The sequence below is a fragment of the Cynocephalus volans genome, chromosome 8 (assembly GCF_027409185.1).
Source record: "Cynocephalus volans isolate mCynVol1 chromosome 8, mCynVol1.pri, whole genome shotgun sequence".
NCBI lineage: Eukaryota > Metazoa > Chordata > Mammalia > Dermoptera > Cynocephalidae > Cynocephalus > Cynocephalus volans.
The window spans coordinates 106,676,233-106,699,665 of NC_084467.1; the positions used below are offsets into that span (position 1 = coordinate 106,676,233).

Consider the following 23,433-nt stretch of genomic DNA (forward strand, 5'->3'; position numbering starts at 1 on the left):
TGCATTCAGCAAAATTTTTGAGTATAAACTACGTCCAAAGCTGTATGCAAGAAGTTTGTATTAGCTTAGTGGAAAGATGATGATGTAAGATTTGAGACACATTTTAGACCTAGACTTAATAGGAATTGGCGACTAATTTGCTTTTTTTGTTTTTTGTTTTCTGTTTTTTTATTGAATCATAATTGATTATACATATTTTGGGGATTCAATGTTGACATGTGTTGATCAAGTCAATATTACTAGTATGTATATTGTTACAAATCATACTTATTCTTTATGCCCCTTGTCCAATCTCCCCCTATCCCTCTCTCCTTCTCCCCTCCCACCACTGATAACCCTAGATTTCTTCTCTTCCTCTGGAAGAGTAATGGTTACTCTGTTGATTTGTTGCCTAGATGATCTGTCCAATGCTGAGAGGTGTGATCAGATCCCCCAATATTATCATAGAGCAGATGCTTCTTCTGTCACTCTGGAATGGGCTTTGTGGAGAGAGACATCCTATTCTTTTCTTTGGTCCCTGCTGGTGACTCTCCTCATGTCAATGCACTCCAGTGGCTGGAGGACCATCTGAGTGGTGGTTGTGATGTCTAGCCACTTCTGCAGTAGCCATGGTTACTGTGGTAGCTGTGGTGGGACACCCACATGGAGGTGATGTTTTTGGCATGCTCCTTGGGGCTGGTGGTGTGCCTAGTTGTGGGGGGAATCCAGTCCCTGGCTCAATGCCCGGGGCCCTCATTTTCTTTTTTAATCCACTCCAGTCAGGCTTTTGACTCCATCAATACCCAGAAATTGTTCTTGCCAAGATCGTAAGTGACCATCATATTGCCCAATCCAGGGGTTATTTCTCTATCTTATCCCTATTCAGCCTCAGCTGCATTTGACACAATCACTCCCTTCCTCTTGAAATGGCTCTTCCTTTGGCCTCAGGGGTACCGTGCTCTTAGTTCTCATGCTATCTCATTGGCTCCTCTTCTTAGTCCCTTTTGCAGCTTCTTCCGCATCTTCTCGAAATCTAAATATTAGTTGCTCAAGGCTTAGTCTCTTTTATAGTTCCAGTCATACTCTAGGGCATCCCATCCAGTCCCAAAGCTTAAGTACCGGCCTAAAATTATGACCTCCATATTTATATATTCCAAACTATCTCCTGAACTCCAGACTAGTTTACCAATTACCTACTCAAAATCTCTACTTGGGTATCTAATAACCATCTCATGCTACTCTGTCTGAAAATGAATGCTTTCTTTCTTTTTTTTTTTCCAAAAATGAATTCTTGATATTCCCTAAACCTCCTCATTCTCAGTATCTCTCCCTCCATATGGCAATTCCATTCTACTAATTGCTCAGGCAAACTCCCTGAAATCATCCTTTATTCTTCTATTCTTCCCAGATGCTCAATCAGTGAATGCTATAGGCTCTGTCTTTTCAATATATCCAGTATCTGACCACTACTCACCACTCCACTGCCACCGTGCTGGCCCCAAATTATCATCTCCTGGCCAGACTATTGCAATAGTCTCCTAACTGCCCTCCTCTACAGACTCTTTTCATACAGCATCTAAGAGTAAAACTTTTATACATGTAACCTTACTAGCAGACTCGGAGTTTCTCAGCTACCTTTCTTAGATGTGTTTTAGATGGCACACTCAATACACCTACAATCTACTTAGCTTATAGTTAGGACCCTATCTCTTGTATTCTGTTAAAACAAATGTACTTTGAGTTAAAAATAGTAAACTCTCTTTTGTTTAAGTGGCAGGTGGTTGATATTGATGCTTTAACAGATAAGTCTACCTATAGAGTCTGGAGGGGAAGAAATAAGTAGACCATGGAGCCTAGAATGGAAAAACCATTCAGGAGCAGCCACATAGGACAGAGGGCACTCTAGAGAAGCCACCAAAGGATACAAATCTATCCTAAGGTTTTCAGAAAACACCCAAAGGGGAAAGCTGCTGTACAAAATCAATGTAGCCCCATTATAGAACTCTGTTCTACTTTTGTCTTAGCATTGATCACTACTTTATTTTTATTTGTTTATTACCTGTCTCCTCCTTTTAAAATACAAACTCCAGGAGATTAGTGCCCTCTATCTCCAGTGCCATAATTAGTGCTTGGCACGCAGTAGCTGACTCAATCAGTATTTACAGAATAACTCAAGACACAAAATTATCTTTATGAAATCCTACTTTGAGTTTTTAGGAAAAAATTAACCTGAAGTCATCCCTTTTGTAGCTTACAACAAATTTCTCTCTTTTATTTTAGGGGGAGGTGTGTGTGTGGGGGGGGGTTTGCAACTTTAATATGAGTTTACTGAAGAGGGAGGCAATCCTATTAACCTAATGGGAATAGTATTCTGACGACAATACCCAGAGAATTAACGTGCTTTCTGTTTCAGTTTTGACAATTACCATTCCAAGTCGAAGTATCTTCACTGTTGTGGCGACAAATATAGTCCCTGTTTATAGGGTCATTGTGTGAGTTAAGTGAGAAAATATATGTAAATCTCTTAGGCAGCACCTAGAACTACATCAACAAATGCAGCTATTATGTTGTTATTATCCTAACGTTTATATTAATGGTATAGTACACCATAAATCCACTCGAAGCTGATGTTGAGTCATGGTAATTCCTAACAACACATTGCTTCAATCTGCTCCCCACAATTCACTTGAGATTCACTGAGGCAATGACGTCTTTCGTGATTTTAATTTCCTACCATTAAGAGTCTCCTAACTTTGACTTATAGGTAATAGGGAATCAATAAGGGGATTTCAGGGTCTAAATCAATTTATCTCTAGCGTTAACTGAACTGAGCACGCTATTCTTTACAATCTTACTATGAATCGCTGGAGGACAGGATCGAAGTCTTACTGAATTCTATACCCCCTAGAGTCCATATGAGTATCTGGCACACGACAGTCAATTTTGATTAAATAATAAATGAATGACTAGCATTTCAGGCACTCAGTCGCCTTGTGCGCGCATAAGCACAGTCAGAGGCACAATTCATGAGAAGCAGCAGCAGCAGCACTCCGGCACTGCAAGAATAACCGAGCAGGCTGAGGGGCAACCGCGATCACTCGGTCTGGTGCAGAAACCAGCTCCGGGCGCGCCCTCTGCGGGCGGCGGCGTCTGCGCGCGGCGCGTCGCCAAGGAGAAGCGCGCCGGGCCGCGCGGGGCGGAGCCTCTCCCAGCCCCATGGAGCGCGCGAGAGCCACGACCCTCCAGGGCGACATGCCCGGCTTCTTACTGGCCCTTCAGACTGAGGGCAGAGCCCAGGCGGCGCGGGCGCGGGTGCAGGAGCAGGATTTACGGCAGTGGGGGCTGACAGGTGAGTGGGCGTCGGGCGAACTTTCGCCCAGGCTGGCCAACTCGTCAGTACCGGCCTCTCCCAGGCCGGGGGCGCCCCGGGTGGGCCGTCACGTGGTTGTTCACCTGCCGGCGCCAGGGCCTTCCCTTCCCCTGGCCGTGGGCTGGCGGACGCGGAGTGAATGAGGTTGGGCCGGGGAGCCAGGCCTGGCCGAGGCAAACAGGCGTGGGAGGGGAAAGCAGGGGCCATCGGCGCAGAGTGCGGGCCTCGGAAGTGCAGGGGGACGTCCTGGCGCCCCTACGATGTGGGCTGAAAGTTTCTGTTCCGGGAGATTTGGAGGCCTGGCCTGGGGCGGGTTATCGGTTGCTTGGGTAAACTATCAGAACTCGTCTCCCAGCTGCAGTTTTCTTCTCCGTTTACTTTGCACGCGCAGTAATTTGATAATTCCCCACTGGTAAATTCTCCCTCAATGCTGTATTTTGAAAACTGCGGCCAAGCAGTTTGTCTGCTCCTTACCGCACCTAACATCGATTTTATTTACACTGACTGGCCCTTAGCGTCTTGCAAAACGTGAAGCCTGCAGTCCCCTGAGGTCTGTCGGCAGCCGGGCTGACCTTCCTTCCGGCAGACCCAGAGGCCCAGCTCTGTTTCTGGGCTGCTGACTCCACTGAACCTCTCCGAACCTCGTGTTCCTGTTTACAAAATGGGGAAAGTGGTGCATGTCTTAACTGTGTGATCAAATCGTGCATCTGTAATAGTAATATAGTCTTTTAGTCATTATTTATTGAATGCTGCTGAGAGCGTACTGTTCGGCGCTGGATACAGACGTGAGCGAAACAAATATGGGCCCTGCCCACCTGGAGTTCTAGACTAGAGGATGGGAGTGCTTTTAAAAGTATTAGCAAGTATTTATTGAACTCATACTGTGTGCTGAGTACCACGAAAGTGAAGTGTTTTTATTCTCGGAATGAAACAAAGGGTCAGGTCTATGTTCAGCTTAGAAAAGGGATGGATGAAGATAAATGGAGAGGATAAAGACATGAAAGAGGAAAACCTCTCTGTCTAGACCGGTCACTTGAGTCTAGAAGAATGTAGATCTGTGGCTGTAAGGAGTGTGAATCCAATTTAAGCATGAATTTATGGACAGGTCTTTATATGTTTGACATATCTTGGTTAACTTTTATATGTTTGTGTGTTTGCCTACTTCCCTGCAAATGTTTTTGGGAATGGTCTTTAAGAACCTGTGTGAGAGAGGGCTCCGAAATGTGTGCACATTGATATTCAGCTGTAAATACACGAGGAAAAATGTTCAAATGGATATGTGTTGTTGTAGTGAAAATGAGTGGACAAAAGGTTGCAAGCTCAAGTGGTTGGGATAGAGGAAGTAAATGCAGAAGTAAATAGGCACATGTGGAAGCTCAGTGGGGAAATGGATAAACTGGGAGTGGAGGGAAAGAAAGAAAAATAGAAAATAGGTATAGTCAAAGGAATAACTACTGGATATTATAATTTGTATTCCTATTTCTATTGGCCAGAATAAATTGACATTCCGAGAAACTATTCTTTGTGAGGTGGTTAAAAATTTCTTACTGATTTTCTTCTCTACTGATTACAGAAGCATCACGTTTTCTTTGTAAAATATTTAGGGAAATAGCCTATGTATAAAGAAAAGAAATTTTAATCTCCATATCCTATGACCATTAATATGTTCTCTATCCTGCCAGTCTTTGGACTACGTGAATTTGTGTCCATGTGTATGTAATTTCCTTTTTTTAGAGGGGCGGGGGGCATAAAAGTCATAATTTTTTTCTTATCATTTAGTCTTTTCAACATCATTTTTAATGGTTACAGAATATTTCAGTATTTCGATGTACCAAAGTTTAGCCAGCCCCTCCTCTTAGGTATTTATTTAGGTTCTTACTTTTTTTGCTATTGAAAGTAATACTAATACTAGTAAATATCCTTATAACCAAATATTATTACAGCTATAGATTTTAATTCCTCAAAGGTAGCATTTCTAGAACAAAGAATATGCAAAATTTTTGCTCATTTGTCCATATCCTCAACAACACTGGTATGTTCTAATTCAAAAAGTTAAAAATGCTATTTTATTGTTTAATTTAATGTTTATTTGGTTATTAGTATTGATGGACATTTGGATATTCATCTTTGGGTCACAGAGGTGGAATATACAGACTTACTACTTCTTGATGTTTGGCTTGTCATCTGCCTGAGTGGTGGGCGAGAGAATCTACATCCTAGAGGTTAGAAAACAGAAGACTGTATTTCCTAGACTCCCCTGTAGTTCTGTTGTGCATGTGACTTGGCTTTAGTTGAGTAGATGACTATGGGAGATTTGGAAGGGGAAAGTGAGAGAGACCACAGATAGTTTGGGAGGAATTTGGGTTTAGTGCTTCCCTCTTGGCTACTGCTCATAGGTCTTGGGTAGTGTATGGAGCATCCATTTTGCTGGCATGGATTGTGGCTGAGCTGGTAGGTTCCTGTAGCTGACAGTTGTGTACGTGGCCTGCTGGTTGGTTCCTGTCTTTCTGGTCATGAAGGTAGGTGCTCACTTAGTGGACCAGTTCCATGGTGCTGATTTGGCAGTTGTATCCGGAGGCTACACCTCTAGCCCTTTCAACAATTTTATGGTGATCTGTTTCCCTATATTAAATCTTTTTCTGCCTAAACTAGCTAGGGTAATTTCCGGTGTTTTGCAGTTGTCTCCTAAGTGTTAAATAGTGTTATCTTTGGGGATATAATTTCATATCAATTTTTAAAATAAACATTTTATTTTATGATAATTATAAATTCACATGCAATTGTAAGAAATAATACAGTGAGATCCCCTGTACTCTTTACCCAGTTTCCCCCAACGGTAACATCGTGCAAAACTATATAGGCTACCACAACCAGTATATTGACATTGATATAGTCGAGATGCAGAAAATTTCCATCAACTCAAGGATCCCATCAGTTGCCTTGTGATAGCTACACTCACTTGCCTCCCACTCTACCACTTCATTAACCCCTGGCAACCACTAACCTGTTCTCCTTTTCTTTAATTTTGTCATTTTGGGGGGGGGGAATGTGTGTGTGTGTGTGTGTGTGTGTGTGTGTGTGTGTGTGTGTGTGTGTGTGTATAAATAGAATCATACAGTATGTAACATTTGGGGATTAGCTTTTTTCACTCAGCATAATTCTCTGGAGATTCATTCAGGTTGTTGTATCTATCAATGGTTTGTTTCTTTTTATAGTTGAATGGTATTCCCCAGTATGGGTTTGCCACGTTTTGTTTAACCATTCACCCACTGAAGGATATCTCGGTCATTTGTAGTTTTTGGCTATTGCATAAAAATATATGATAAGCATCTGTGTACAGGTTTTGGGTAATAATAAATCCTCATTTCTCTGTGATAAATGCCTAGGTGTGCTGTAATTGGGTCATGTGGTAGTTGTATGTTTAATTTTTAAAGAAACTGACAAACTGTTTCCAGAGTGGCTGTACCATTTTACATTCTCATCAGCCATGTATGAGTGATCTGGTTTCTGTGCATCCTTGCCAGCATTTGGTGGTGTCACTTTTAAAATTTTGACTGTTTTAATATGTGTATAGTAATATCTCATTGTGGTTTTAATATCAGTTTCCTTTTTGGTTAATGATCATCTTTGATGAAATGTCTCTTCATATCTTTTGCTCATTTCTTAACTGGATTGTTTGTTTTGTTTTTTCACTGTTGAGTTTTGAGAGTTCTTTTTATATTCTGTATGCTAGTATTTTCTCAGATATGTGACTTGCAAAAGGTTTAAATTTTGCCTAAATGTATCAATTTATCAATTTTTCCTGTTATGGATGGTTTATTTGTTGTGGTTTTTTGGTGTCAAGTATAAGAACTCATTGCCTAGATCTAGATCCTAAAGAATTTCTGTGGTTTTTTTTTTTTTTTTTTAAGTTTTATAGTTTTATGTTTAAGTCCATGATCTATTTTGAGTTTGGTTTTGTCCCATAAATTTTGATGTGCTGCATTTTCGTTTTCATTTAGTTCAGTGTATTTATTTTCCTTGCAATTTCCTCTTTGATGGATTATTTAAAAGTGTGTTGTTTAGTTTCCAAGTATTTGGAGATTTTCTTATGTTTCTGTCAATAATTTCTAATTTGGTTCCATTATGGTCAGAGAACATACTTTGTACAATTTCACTTCTTTTAAACTTGTGGAGGTTTGTTTTATGGCCCTGAATGTGTTATATGTATGTTCCATGGCACTTGAAAAGAATGTGATTTCTGCTGTTGTTGGGTGTCAGCAGGGCTGCATTCCTTGCTGGAGGCTTTAGGGGGGAGTATATTTTCTTGTCCTTCCTACATCCAGAGGCTGCCCTCATTTCTTGACTCCTGGCCCCTTTCCTCCATCTTCAAAACCAGCAACACTGCATCTCTTTGACCCTTCTTCTGTAGTCATCTGCCTCTCTAACCACAGCTGGTAAAGGTTCTCCTCTTCTAAAGAATCGTGGAATTAGATTGGGCCCACCCAGATAATCCAGGATAATTCAGGATAATCTCCCCATCTGAAGACCCTTAACATTAATTATATCCATGGAGTCTCTTTTGCTATGTAACGTAGTATACTCACTTATTCTGGGATCAGGACTCGGACATCTTTGTGAGGGCCTCTATTGTGCCTACCACTCCATTCTTTTATTTTTGACCGATCTATATAATTATATTTAAAGTGAGTTTCTTATAGACGATAAATAATTGGGTCATGTTTTTAAAACCACTCTGTAAATCTTTGTCTTTTAATTGATATATCATGTATATTTCACATAATTGTTGATATGTTAGAGCTTAAGTCTGACATTTTGTTATTTTTTATTGTTTTTAGTTTCTCTCTCTGTTTTACATTTGTTTTCTTTTTTCTTGCCTTCCTGTGGATGACTTGAACATTTTTTAGAATTTTATTTTTATTTATCTACAGTGTTTTTGAGTTTATTTCTTTGTATAGCTTTTTTAGTGGTTGTTATGGTATTACGTTATGTATAAATTTATATATTTATATAATCACAGACTACCGATACTGTCATTTTACCTATTTGAGTAAAGTATAGAAATCTTACCTCCTTTTATTTCCCTGTACCTTACTGTTTATAACATAATTGTCTTAAAAATTTCCTTTATATACCTTTAGAACCACATCAGACAATGTTATAATTTTTGCTTCAACTGTCAAACATAATTTAGAAAACTCAAGAGAAGGGAAGCCTATTGTATTTACACTTATCTTTGCTGTGTTCTCATTTCCTCCCTGATGTTCCAAGGTTCTGTTTCTTAGTATTTCCTTTCCTTCCCAAGGACTTCCATTCCTTTATTTTACTGATGACAGATTCTTTTCATTTTCCTTCATCTGAGAATGTTTTGATTTCCCTTTCATTCCTGAAGATTACTTTTGTTGGTTATAGGAGTCTGGGTTGACAGTTCTTTTATGTCAATACTTGGAAAATGTTGTGCCACTTCCTTCTGGCCTCCAAGGTTTCTGCTGAGAAGTCTTCTGTCATTCAAATAGATTTTCCCCTATAAAAGTAAAGAGGTGTTTTTCTTAGGCTGCTTTCAAAATGTTTTCTGTCTTTAGTTTTAAGCAGTTTAATAATTATATGTCTTGGTGTGCATTTCTTTGGGTTTTTCATGTTTGAGATTCACTTAGCTTCTGGAATCTGTAAGTCTTTTGCTAACTTTGGGAAGTTTTTGGCCATTATTTCTTTGAGTAGTTTTTGAGCTCTGTGCTCTTTCTCCTTTCTTTATAAGACACCAATGAACAAATGTTAGATTTTTTGTTACAGTCCTGCAGTTCCTTGAGGTTCATTTGTTATCAGCCTGTTTCCTCTCTGTTGTTCTGATCAGATAATTTCTACGTTCTGTCTTCTAGTTCACCGATTCTTTCCTCTCTTCCATTCTACTATTGATACCATCCATTGAGCTTTTAATTTTGGTTATTGTATTTTTCCATTTAAACATTTTCATTTTGTTCTTTTTTATATCTTATTTCTTTGCTGACATTTTCTTTCTTAACTGAGGCTTTCTGTTTTTTCAGTTGTTCAGGTATGTTCATAATTGCTTGTGGAAGCATTTTTGTCATTACTCCTTTAAAACCTTTGCCAGATAATTCTAACATCTTGTGTCATCTGGATGTTGGCACCTATTGATGATCTTTTTTTGTTTAGTTTAAGATGTTCCCAGTTCTTGGTATAAGGAACGATTTTTAATAGAAACCTGGACATTTTTGTATTATTATGATTATTTAAACTTTCTGTGCAACTGTCTTTGTCTGACAGTGCTCTGGCAGGGGAAGGGGGGTTGCTGCCTTGTTACTGCCAGGTGGAGGTAGAAGTCCAGGCTCCCCTTCTCAGCCTCTTGACACCTGGGGATAGGGAAAGGGCTCCTCCTTATTGCTTAGTAAGGAGGGAAGTTCTGACTCCCTGTGTGGTCTCCACAGCACTGCAGGGGAGGGCAGAGGGGGAGGGCCTGGTTACTAGTGGTTGAGGATAAAAATCCAGGCTCCCTACTTGGCCATCTCTGACACCATCCTGGTTAGGGTTTTGGGTACCTCCGTTTAGCCGTGGGTGGAAATCTGCACTCTCCATTCGGCTTTGCTGGTGTCGGTGTGGGTGGAGCTACATATTTTTTTCCCCATGGTGTTTGGCTAAAATAGAGCAGTTATTGTCTAAAAGTTTTCTGTCATGCTAGGCTGCCACTTTCTAGCAGAAAAGGGCTTTTGTTGTTTTTTGTTTTGTTTTGTATTTGTTTAAGTGTATACCAGTTGGTGTTTTCTGCTTTCTTGACCTCCCAGTCTGGGATATATGAAGCAAAAAGAAACCCAAGGGAATTTACTACCCTGTCATTCCTTGGGTCCCCAGGTCCCCAGGTCCCCAGCCAGTCTGCTTCTTGAGTCCATCTTTCAGAGTCTTCTTATGTTTGTTTTATATATAATGTTCAGGGGTTTTAGTTGTGGGAATAAGGGGAATTAATATAATCCATCTCTCTGGAAACAGAAGTCTCTACATTTCACATTTTAATATTCATTGATTATCTGAATTTTCTACTCTGTAAAATGAGATAATACCTACTGCATAGGATTGGCATAAGAGTTAAATGAGATAATTTATGTAAAGTGTTTGCTACTGTCCCTGGTACTTAATAAATTCTTAATAAAAATAACTTGTTAATTTTTTAAATGTGCTATAATTCTTATGTACTGTATAGATTTTTTTAAGTCATGAGTTAAGCCAGAAAGTTATGTTTTTGTTAATAGTTCTTATGTAAAGTATGGTTAGGGTCTTCCCCCTTCTTAAGATTTGTTTGCTGTTCTCTGAAACTGGATTTTTTTTTTTCCCAAGGAAAAGAGAAAAGAGAGGCAGCAGAAGCCCCCTGTGGGTTTCAGACATTGTCTGCCACCCTTGTGCACTGTTAAACACCCTTTATGAAACATCATTTTCATTTTTAACAATACTACTTTCTGCTGAAGCATAATTTAATGTAGTCCTGTCTCAGTCTTTCCTTTAGCACTGATGGCAAATTTAAATGGGTGCAGTTAAGCCAGCAGACACATATACAGTCCATGTGTTTGTTGTTAACTTGCATCAGTAATGCTGCATTTCCAAGAATGGACACTGGCATGAGGCACAGGCAGCATAGAGGCCAAATCCCAAGCTGACTTATATCTGTCAAGTGGATCAGGTAACAATGACAGGCTATTTTAGAGCTTTGAATATAATGGTGAGTAAGTCTGCTGGAAAAGTAGCTTGGAAGTCAGTAAATGTTTACCTATCCATAACTTCTCAGCAAAAGATACAGCCAGTACGGTTTGGTGTCATGGGAATTTAGGCCATGTTCTTCATTCAAAGTCTTAGAACATTGCCTGTGTATATGTTGAAATGTCTGCTTTTCAGACTTGCTGTATCTTTTCTTTCTAGGGATTCATCTACGCTCTTATCAACTGGAGGGAGTCAACTGGCTAGCCCAGCGCTTCCACTGTCAAAATGGCTGCATCCTGGGAGATGAGATGGGCCTGGGTAAGACCTGCCAGGTATGTTACTATGGAATGACCACTGCCCACCTCCACTGGCATACCTCCTGACAACTCATTACCATCTTTAGCTGCTAGCTACAATATGTATTTTTATACTAGGAGGGGAAATGCCTGAATCTTTATTAAGAGCTCATAACCTTGGAATTGATTTTTCTAGTTGTAGGGATGGTTTGGAGTTCTGTCACTACCCTTATCTTATCTGGCCTTTGACATATCTGTGAGAAGACATGCCTGAGTTAGAATTGCAGTTAAGGGTCCTGGACACAGGTTTTTTCCCAGTGTAAAGCAAATATACCTGTCTGGGGATCAGACTGACTTTGACCTCATTAGCATTACTTTATGTAGTTAACTGGATCACTTCTAATATTAATCTTCCTTCCTCAGCAGGGGTGGGTTTACTTCCCATTTCTCTACCATGCTAGAGAAGTGCAGAGTTAGTACCCAATGTTTTTCAAAATGACTTGGCCATCTAATGGCCTTAAAAGGAGGTAGGATAGAGTCTAGAGACCTGTAGAATCAGATAGGCCTCCTTGAGCATTGTTAAGCAGGTAGTATATTGAAATCAGTGCTTCTGGTAGGGTGATTTCCAGTACTGCCCTGGGTTGACCATGTCAATAGTGGGCTTGCATTGATGAAAAGTCTGGTCACAGACACCCCTTGGATTTATTACACAGGGTTTACTTATCTATGAGATACCCAAGAAAGCCAGTGCATCAGGGTACATAGCACAGGCAATTTGATCAGAAACCATGGAGATAAAAGTTTCCAAATCTCATTGAAAACACAGAATGAGCAATGCTGTCATCAGCTCTTTCAGAAGCTCAACTGCCCCCTCCAAGGCTAACCTTGTATACATAAACATCAAGCCTGTTGCACACAGGCTAGTCTATATATTGGAGACTACTTTATTTAAGCCAGGTGTACCTCATCAGGGTTGCAGTTGTTCAGAATACAGTATGACCTCTGAGTTGGGTACACTGAGGTATCTCATTTATTATCCTTGGCTTGCTCAGGCAAACAGATCTGGTCCTAGTACATTCCGAATTGACAGCTTTGGAACTAAAACAAGATCAGTCTACCAGAATCTCTGGAAGCCAGGCCAACAGGCTCTTGGACCAGTAAAGGGCCCTCCCTGCAGCCTCCTTTGCCTCGGTCACTGGAATTGCCCAACTGACTTCATTCAGAGCGAGCAAATCCCATTTGTCCTTTGCTGTCCCCCAGGGTGTTTGCATAGTTCCCCTTTAAGCTTCCTCAAAATATACCATCTCCAAATTTGCTTTGTTAAAATTTTATTTAGAATTTTTACATCTATGTTCACGAGGGATATTTGTCTATAATTTCCTTTCCTTGTAATGTCCTTGTCTGGTTTTAGTATTGGGGTAAAGCTGGCTTCATAGAATGAGCTAAGAAATATTCCCCCCTCCAGTTTTTTGGGAGAGTGTATGTAAATTGGTATCACTTCTTCCTTAAATCTTTGGTAGAATGCACTAGTGACTCCAAATTTGTTTTGTAGACAGAACTGGTTTATGGTAATAAATAATAAAGTTTCCCTAAATTACATTATCAGAGAAAGCTAAACAGAGTGGTTTTAATATCCAGTAAATCACTTATTAGAGGCTTGCTCTGGGCACAGTTTGGGATGAGAAGCCGTAGTTAATTTAAAAAAAAAAATTATTTCCATTATAAAATTAATATAATCACATTTAAAAAATTAACTGCCACCCTATAATCACAGCAGTCTAAACACAACCATGAATAGCAATGTATGTTTTGCATGACTGAATTATTGCACATACAGTTTGCATTTTGTTTGCATATTGTTTCATTTTATTCTTCACAATCATTATTATCAACTGGCTGCATAATATTCTATTAAGAGAATTTTTCATAATTTATTTAAATATTCTACAGATGAGGAATGGTGAATTCCCTCCTTTTTTGTGCTATTTAAATTAATCTTCAGGTGAACGTCTTTGAGCAATATAGCTTTCTCATGAATTTGAATTATATCCTTAGAATAGATTTTTCTTAGAAATAGCTCAGCATTTGGGGACAGAGGCTCCTCAAACATATTTGTTTTACAAAAGTGTGTTATTTTCCCTGTATATCATAGCAACTTTCAAGTCAGAATTATGTACTGGCATCTCCCAAAGTATGCCCATTTGGCTTTACAAAGATTTTCATTTTATATCCATACTTAAGCTTATGAGGATTATTCATTGTCTGTTGTCCTCATTAGAATGTGTGCTCGGGAGAGCAAGGAGTTCTGTCTGTTTTGTTCACTGTTGTATGACCAGAACTTAGATCAGTTCCTAGCAAGTAGAAGGCACCCATAAATACACATGGAAGGAAAGAAAACAGTAGGGGAAGGAAAAAGGAAGTTAGGAAAGAAGGAAACATCGTCACTCTGGAGAGCCTGGAGCAGCGGAGGGCCACCACATGATTGGTTATTTTTACAGTCATATCTTGGCACATCTGGCCTTATGTTTTCAGAGTATTCCTGATCTTGTCCATCATTTGCATTGTTTTCGCTGATATCGTTTTTCCTGACTCTTTTTTCTCTCTGCATTAGAGTTTCAGTTACCTAAATATTGAGCCTCATTACTTGTTAACTGTAATTGAGTGCCATACATTTCTTTGGCAAGTATATTGAGGCTTACATGATTTCACTCTAGGAAAGGATTACTTTCCTAATGTGTGGAAGATTATACATTATTTCTTTGTAAAGCAAGTCTTACATAAGAGTTCGTATCCCCTACAGGGTTGTGGGAACTTTGTGGTTGTTTGTCATTGGGAAACGTGATCAAAACTGCCTTCTTTTTCTGTGTTCCAGACTATTGCTCTCTTCATTTACTTGGCAGGAAGATTAAATGATGAAGGACCATTTCTGATTCTTTGTCCCTTGTCTATTGTGAGGAACTGGAAAGAAGAGATGGAGAGGTACAGATTAGATGTAGCTGAAATGTTATTGTTTATATTTATTAAGATTTTTTTTTCTGGATGATGTATAAAATGTGATAAAACAACATGTTGTCAGAATCAGTGAGCTGATTTATTCCAGAAAACTCTGGACTGAAGCAGTGTAAGTAGACAAACTGAGGATCTGATGAGGGAGGGTCTAATGGATGTTATTTTTACTGTTTGGCAGTCTTTAAAGGTCAGTACTCATTTTTAGTAAATTTTGCTGAACTAAAGGAGAAACCATCTTTTTCATAGTGACATAGGAAGTAACTAACATGGAAAAATAATTTTATTTTTAGAATCAGCACAAGACCCTCTTAGATCTAACCCTTCTACCTATTCACACAAGAACTTGCCTTGAGGTTCAGCCATTACCCTAGATAAGATTCAGAGCCCTAAGACCCTTTCTGGTTGCAGGGCCTCATGAAGTCTGCACACTGCAATCCTTCTATGAAATGTAGTTTTTCATATATGCACACCCTGTCCTATGGCTCTAGTATTTGTGTTTATCTCCCTCTTTTCTTGGATTCAGATTTGCTCCAGGTCTTTCCTGTGTAACATATGCAGGCAACAAGGAGGAAAGAGCCCACCTTCAGCAAAACCTAAAACAGAAGTCATGTTTTCATGTGCTACTGACTACCTATGAGGTATCCATTTGTTTCTCTACAGCAAGAACTCCTAACCTGGTACCTTAGAAGTTGTAGAATCTACTGAAGTCATATTTAATTTTTTTTGAGAGCACCAATTTTTCTGGGAAAAAAGTCTACCTTCATCAGGTTCTCAAGGAGGGGCTGTGAACCAAAGAAGTGAAGGATCATTGTGCTTCACGTTAGTTAGCTCTCTTTCCCTCTCTTTCCTGGTGGATCAAGGGAGAAGCCTTCCTAGGAAGGTGGCACTTGACCTGCCTCTTGACTGACAAACAGGAGAAGGCAGGCAGGGAGGGGAAAGGGTTTTGTGGACTGAGGTGTCATATGTGTTACTGGAGGATAGGAGTGGAGGACACTTCTTATTACAGTCTCATTTTAAGTCCTTGTTCTTCAAGCTGAGAATGTCTGGGTCACTGAAACAAGACCTTTCACTTAATCATTGCCTCTCTTCTATTTGTAAGATACCACTATTTAGTAATTATGCTCAGAACAGTTTTTACTTAGTGAACAAATAAGACTTAGATAAATCCTGTAGTTTAAGAGAGTTAACAGAAAAGAAACTAGCTGATTAATATCAGAGTTAATCAATACAACCTCTGTAACTAGTCTTCCTTAATTTTTCAGATTTGCCTGAAAGATGCATCATTTCTGAAATCGTGAGTATGTTACACTACTTCAGAAACTGTGTTGAAAGCATCTTGAAAGTCATGTCTTTCCTTCATATTTTTGTACTTTGTCTCTTTCCTGGTATGTCTGGTCTCATTTCCTGGTATGTCCTCCATGAGTCCTATTTATGGATGGGCAGCATGGCAGGAGTCCTGTGTTCCAGCCCTCTACTCATTAGCTGTGTGTCCTTAGGTTAGTTACTTAATCTCGATGAACTTCAGCCTCTTCATCTATTAAATGGGGATAATTAAGTTACTTATCTTGGATGGCAATTGTGAAAATTAAATGAGATTAAATACACATGATTGGTGGTTAATAGATATTTGGTTTTTTACATTGCAACTTGCACAGGCACCTTTCAGGACTGTTTGGAGATTTTACTCTAATATGAGGGGTCTTCAGAAAGTTCATGAGTGTTTACAGTGTCCTTTTATGAGTAATTTGACCTACTTCCTTTCACTGAGCCAAAATCCACCTCCCTGTAGTCTGTTCCACTGAACAAGCATTTATTGGATACCTATGTGTATAAAAACCTAAGTGTCTAGTCCTTCACAAGGGAATAGGACCTAATCTGTTTTGAATGCTAATTCAAACAGAGCCAAGCACTATTATAAAGACACTTCCCTGTCTCATGACCACCATCTAACTTCATCTGGACGCTTAATCCTTGAAGTTCTTAAAGGTATCCCCTGCTCGTGCTACTCAGCACTCTTTGGCTTCCCGCATTCTCTTGGGATCCCCAGTTCTCCCTCCCCTTGTACCACTCTCATAGGTGAATGGTAATGGGTATCTCTGTTACTCCACCTGTCCTCTAGATTTTCTCTGTAGCCTCAGAGGAAGAGGATTTCCTCCTTGTAAGGCCAACTTCTGCTCAAGAGCTTTCTCTAATTTGTGAGGATTTTTTTCCCCATACCCATTATCTTTCCAGTATTCTGTTTTCCTGTATATACATTTAGTTTTCTAAATATAAAAATAACATAATAGGATTCTACAATGTTTACAAACAAAATAAAAAGCTAAAAATCTTATAACTTTCACTTTATCATTTTTGCATGGTTTTCATATTTATAAAAAAAGGATATACAATATTTATATCTTTTAGTTATCATAGACCTTTTTTATTGCAACATAATCATGTTTATTGTTTACAGTGTTATATAATATTTCATCACCTATTATTGGATATTTAGTTTATTTTCAGGTTTTTGTTGTCTTAAATAGTGCAGCTTGGAATATATACATGCATATATCTTTTTCATATTTTGAATTTCTTTTTGGTGTGGCTTCCCGGTACTGTCTTTCAAAGGTATGCTTTTATGACTTAAACTTCTTGAGTAATTGCTGTTATAACCTATTATTGCTGTTATTGCCTATTACAAAACATGCTCTGGCAACAGCCATCAATGACTGCCATGTTAACAAATCCAGTGCATGTATCTTCCTGGCCATCTCTGTAACATTTAATCCTATTTACCACTACTCCATTTTAAAATAACACTTCTTTAGCTACTATGACACCACTGTCTCTTGGTTTTTCTTTTGGGTTTGAATCTCACTTCTACCTTTATGACCAAGTCACCTAACCTTTCTGAGCTTTAGTCTCCTCATTGGTAAAATGAGCACAATTATGTCTACTTACCGTATTCTTTTGGGCTAAATAACATACAAAGCCTTGAGCTCGGTGTCTGAGCACATACTAAGAGGTCACAAATGTTTTCTTTTCCTTTCTGTCTTCACCTCCTTCCTTTCTGCACAGGCCTTTCCAATCTTGGGGAAAGTTTTTTCTTAATTTTACTACCTTATCCAGATATTTCCTTATGTACATGGCAGCCCCTCAGATAGGAAGGTAATTAGGCTATATTTCTAATTAGAATGGGCTTACTGTTAGTCTTTCTAACAAGTCACAGCTTCGTAGTAAGATTTTTGATTATGAGATATGTGTTTGAGTTATACAACACTGAAAGGTTGGATTTTCCCTCACAGCTTCCCTTGGAGTGTCCTTGTCGTGGATGAAGCTCACAGGTTGAAAAACCAAAGCTCCCTGCTGCATAAGACACTTTCAGAGGTAAACTCACCAAAATTAAGCAGAAGGTACAGAGATTTCCCTTATACCCCCTTCCCCCACATGCACGGCCTCTTATCAACATCCCCACCAGAGTGGTACATTTGTTACAACTGATGACCCTACACTGACACATCATTATCACTCCAAGTTCAATACATTAGGGTTCATTCTTGGTGGTGTACATTCTATGGATTTTTACAAATGTATAATGACGTACATCTGCCATTATATTATACAGGGTAGTTTCACTGCCCTAAGAGTCCTCTGTGCTCCACCCATCCAACCCTCCCTCCCGCCATAACTCTCTTTTAAAAAAATATCAGTGTAGTCCTATATACAGTCAATTAAATTAAAATATTTTTTTCAACCAACCAGATTTCTGCAGGGCTAAATGAACATTTTATGTGTGACAGAAGTCTTAATATGGCCAAACTTCCCCTTCTTCTTGTCATCTATATAGGAGATAATGTTTACTAAAACCTGGTTCTCAAATGAGTAAGATCCTACCCCAATAAAATACATTGTATTTTTAGAAAGTTTCAACTGTCTTTTGATCATCTTGAAGGGGGAAATTTCTTTTTAAAAATAATCTTATTGTAATTCTTCTGTCTGCAGAAGAATTTGTAGAGACAGCAGATATATTGGACATATACCCCTCCCCCAGTTTGCCTGTTTAAAAAAAATTGACAGTTCACATAGAGTCATGAAGACACCAGTTTCATGCAGTTGACCATTACCTCAGTCCTTCTTGTCTTTGTCATACTTTTGAGTATGATACACTTGCTCTCATTCACTTCTCTTGATCGCTTGCATTATTCAGGCAAAGTAATGAGAAATGTCATTGTGCCTAGATTTGCCCTTTTTTCTGAGGAGCCAGTAGAATGTGAAGTAACCTTCTTGTTGACCTGGTAAAGGCTTGTTCATACATGAGACCACACATGTTAATTTCTGTGATGATAATTGAAGTTTGGTCCCTATCCTATAATAAATTAATAAATAAATTTAGAGGTCATTTGGAGGAAAGTCTTAGATTTGATTTTAGTATTTACTGGCCTAAAAGTTGCAGTTTTTAGAGTTTTAATGCAGTTATGATCATTTTTTATTATTAGCCCAGTCTCGAAGATTGCTGTCCCCTGGCAGTGCCCCCTCCATTCTCTGGTGTCCTTTGCCTTCTTTGTAGGGACTTTTAACAGTGTCTCTTTCCTGGGAGGTTATTATTGTCTTAGTACATTTTGTGTTGCTATAACAGAACACCAGACTGGGTCAATTATAATGAACAGAAATTTATTTCTCACAGTTCTGGAAGCTGGGTAGTCCAAGATCAAGGTGCCAGTCATATATGAGGGCCTTCTTACTGTGTCTTCACACGGTAGAAGGTAGAAGAGCAAGAGGGAGCAGAAGAGCAAGATAGCCAAACACTGCATGAAGCGTCTTCTATACGGGCCTTAATCCTATTCACAAGGAGGAGCCCTCATGGCCTAATCACCTCGTAAAGGCCTAACCTCTTAATACTATCACATTGGCAACTCCTGAATTTTGGAGGGGTCACCTTCAAACCATAGTAGTGGTCACATACTGGTGTCTAACTTTATAAAAGACTGCTTCAAAATCTACCATGCCAGTTTACTAATTTACAATGGGAGGAGAGAAGCAGGAATAATAAAAGAACCCTGGATTTGGAGTGGGGAAACCAAGTCCTGCTGCTGGCCCCAAAGCCTTTTCTTGTTATTCTTAAGGAAACTAAGGCTCAGAAGGATTAAGTGAGGAAATTATTCCGGGAATGTTCTCGGTGTTGTTGGTGTTCTCATCTGTTGCTCAAAATTTAAAGGATTCCTTTCCATTTGGGGCTGTATATAGCACTGTGTCCAGAAACATCCAGAAGTCTTGATGTTTTGTATATGATGCACCATAAAGTTTTCCAAAAGGACATTCTTTTGGTATAGATCTTCTTGCTTCTTGCTTGTAGTGGTGGGGCCTGATGCTATAGCTTTGGGCTTCTCAAACAGCATGGATATATGCATTGTATTTCTGACACTTCAGTAGACTTTTCCACTTAGGCAGTAAACACAGTTTGACTCCTCACATAGACTGAATAACAATAACTGTTGAATACTCATGTAGCACTTCAGAGTTCACAAAGTGATATTACTTACATCCTTATAATAGTATCTTCTTCAGAGAATTATTAATCACATCTTAGAGTTGAAACTGAAGAGATATTATTTCCTGTATCAAACAGCTAGTATACAGCTGGAACCTGATTCCATGTCCCCTTGGTCATTCCATGAATTCATGCCTCTTTCTGTATGGGGAAAGGTTATGGTGGGTAACTCAGTCTTGGCTTCTATGGATTTTTAATTTTATTTATTTATGTATTTGAGTTCTCAGTAGTCTTCAGTCTCCTGTTGACTGGAACACCCATCCAGAACAGCCTCCAAGAGCTCTATTCCCTCCTCAGTTTTGTGGAGCCTGATCTCTTTTCCAAGGAGCAGGTGGAAGATTTTGTTCAGCGGTACCAGGATATTGAGAAAGAGTCTGAGTCAGGCAAGTTGCCTTCCTACAAATCATCCCCAAGGTATCTTGGTACAGAAACTGCCCTAGTGCATAGTGGCTATAGATAGAAAAGAAAGAATCAGTAACCAGAGGACACCTTCCAGGGAGATGAAGAGCCATAAATGTAAAGTAGATGTTAGATCCCTCATGTTGTTTCCAGTTGTCTGCTATTCTTGACTCTTTTATTTGTGACATTAGGGCTTATTTGGTTCATTTTTGGAAGTAGAAAGTGCCTGCTGATTTGCAGACTTTTTTTTCCAACTTGTTATTTCTATAAAGATTTTGTTAACTTTCCATGCCACTTCCTGAGGCAGAAAAGTATATTGCTGCTATAATCCCAATCTACCGTTCAGCATTCTGTAGCACTGGTGTTTCTTTTGACACTGCACTGAAACCAAAAGTCTGGTATAGATGGGAGATGGAAAGGAAGGAGAGAAGCCTTCCTCATTCATACAGCTGGCAGTTGTAGTCTTCTTCCTCTTGTACCTTTGCCCCTCTGCCTTGTAGAATTATCCGTGTATCCCTATGATAATTATCCTAGGATGATTATTCAAAACAAATGGTAGGCATGCCAACTAGTGAGTATGTATGTGTTAGGTAAGTATGAGTTGGCGGGACTTCTCACAGCAAACTTCCCCATACCACAGGCTGAAGATTATCTGAAGAACCTGCTCTGATTACTCCCATGCTTACAGCGACCCAGTCAAATATTACATGGGACATACTTAAAAAAAGTTATTCATTGTTTATCTGAAAATCAGTTTCAACTGGGTACCTGTATTTTTATTTGCTTTTTCTAGCAACGCTACACATAGAATAATTCTAATTTTGGCTAGTTTTTGAAGTTCAAGACAGCTGGGGAAGGAACAAGGGATTTGAATTCAAAAGAACCAAATTTGAATGCTGGCAACATTCACATCCAGCTGTAAGACTTTGGATAAGTTGCTTAATTTCTCTGAGCCTCACTTAACTCAGCTATAAAAATGGGGACAGTGTTACTTACTTGCCCTGCATTTCTAAGCTGTTATGCTGATCAATGAGAGTAAATGCAAAAATATCCTGGAAACAAAAGAACTTTATGCAAATGAGGTTATTAGTAAGAATCAAGTTCTTTGAGAATCCTAGTTCATGGGTTAAGAGCCAGTAAGATTCCAGGAGTTGGGAAGAACTCAGTGAAGGAAGAAATACTATGAAAAATTACCATATTGGTGTAGAACATAGAATTAGCATGAAAATGAGAAACAAAAATAAATTGCTGTATGTTCTCTACTAGTTCGATTCCTTGGTCCTACTTTTGTCCCACACTTCTCTATATTCTTACACAGCAAGTGAACTACACAAACTCTTGCAGCCGTTTCTGCTGAGGCGAGTGAAGGCAGAGGTAGCTACAGAGCTTCCCAAGAAGACAGAAGTCGTGATGTACCACGGCATGTCAGCACTGCAGAAAAAATACTACAAGGCCATTCTGATGAAAGATCTAGGTAATCAGAGGGCACTTGTCCATTTAGAAACTAAATGAGGTGATTTTCATGCAGGGAAATATTTTATTCCCTGAACTCGCTTTGTATAACAAGAATATGGATTGGGATTTTGTATTCTTTTTTTTTTTTTGTCTTTTTCGTGACCGGCACTCAGCCAGTGAGTGCACTGGCCATTCCTATATAGGATCCGAACCTGAGGCGGGAGCGTCGCTGTGCTCCCAGCGCCGCACTCTCCCGAGCGCACCATGGGCTCGGCCCGGGATTTTGTATTCTGAATAATATTCAGGTCAGCTACAGTGAGGCTGTGGCAGAGTATCTTAAATGTAACAATGTAACTCAGATTTCATTGGTTGTTGTAGTTGCGAAATTTCCTTTTCCCTCTTATTCAGTTTTTCTTGTCTGTAACTAAGCAAACATTCCTAAGGGTCACCGTCATGCCTTTTATTCTTCTACCCTGCCAGATATTTAACAGATTACAAAACATTTTTGTTGAATCAAATTCACTGGGAGGAATTGGGAGTGGGAAGGGAAAGATAGGAGTAGAACAATCTCTCAAGTTTCTTTTCCTTTTTTTTTTTTTTGTCCCTTGACTCCATAACAACAGTTAAAGAAGGAAATTTAAAATTTTGAAAAAGGGTAACAAAGTACTCCTGAGTTCAATTTATAGTTTAGGTTTCATTCTTAAAACAAAAAATGATGGTTAAGAAAATTTCATATGGATGCTGTTTATTCTTAATGCAATTTAGTGAAATTTGGGAGGTCGATATAGATTTGAAAGATATATTATTGAAATAAGTAAGGTTATTTATGGAAACTTAGGGTTCTTGTTTTTTGTTTTTCCTTTGGCTCAGTAGTCCATCTCTCCCTTTTTTAAAAAATTTCAGATGCATTTGAAAATGAGATGGCAAAGAAAGTTAAACTTCAGAACATCTTGTCCCAACTTCGGAAGTGTGTGGATCACCCGTATTTGTTTGATGGTGAGGCTGTGCGCTTTATCCCCATATTACTTTTTGTAACATTTCTATGTCCAAAAATCACAGCAGAATTCTTCAAAAGAATCGCCTGTAGTTACTGTGTCTACTTTATTTATTCTCATTTTCCCTATATTGATGTTATGTAATACATTTATATTCAAATTTCCTCAGTTGTGCCCCTAGGATCCCTTATGGCCGTGTTTTTTTTTTTTTTCAAATCCGTGATCCTGTCATAGATTCTGCATTGCATTTGTCATGCCTCTTTATTCGCCTATAATCTAGAAACATTCTTCAGGTTTTTTTTTTTTTTTTTTTTTTTGGCCTTTTTCTGTCTTTCGTGATATGAAGAATCAAGGCCAGTGTTATCGATGGTGTAATTATCTGGGTTTATCAGGTTATTTCTTCACTATTAGATTTTCCACTCAGTCAGCCTTGCATCACCACTGTTCCAAGTTCACCGGTGACCTCCATGTTGCCCAACCAATGGTCACATGTCAGTTCACATTTCAGTTAACCTCTCAGAAACCTTTGACACATTTGGTTACTTCTTTCTTGAAGTGCTTTCTTCTCTTGGCTTCTGGGGTAACCCTTCTCTTGCTTCTCCGCCTGCCTTACGTCTGCTCCTCCTCAGGGTCCTTTGCTGCTTCCCTTCATCTGGCAGACTTCTGTAAATTTCCCTCTAGGCACTACGTTAGCTGCAT

General features: G+C 39.1%; 1 protein-coding gene across 1 annotated transcript in view; it reads left to right on the forward strand.

The window, feature by feature from the left end:
* The first annotated feature begins 3,184 nt into the window (after window positions 1-3,184).
* Window positions 3,185-23,433, forward strand: part of CHD1L (chromodomain helicase DNA binding protein 1 like) — a 44,965-nt gene continuing 24,716 nt past the window's right edge. Inside the window, exons 1-9 of the mRNA XM_063106225.1 lie at window positions 3,185-3,328; window positions 11,270-11,382; window positions 14,219-14,325; window positions 14,879-14,993; window positions 15,618-15,649; window positions 17,643-17,724; window positions 20,106-20,268; window positions 21,603-21,758; window positions 22,643-22,735. Coding sequence (XP_062962295.1) covers window positions 3,196-3,328; window positions 11,270-11,382; window positions 14,219-14,325; window positions 14,879-14,993; window positions 15,618-15,649; window positions 17,643-17,724; window positions 20,106-20,268; window positions 21,603-21,758; window positions 22,643-22,735 — 994 coding nt within the window. The 5' untranslated portion in view covers window positions 3,185-3,195. The remainder of the gene's footprint in view (window positions 3,329-11,269; window positions 11,383-14,218; window positions 14,326-14,878; window positions 14,994-15,617; window positions 15,650-17,642; window positions 17,725-20,105; window positions 20,269-21,602; window positions 21,759-22,642; window positions 22,736-23,433) is intronic.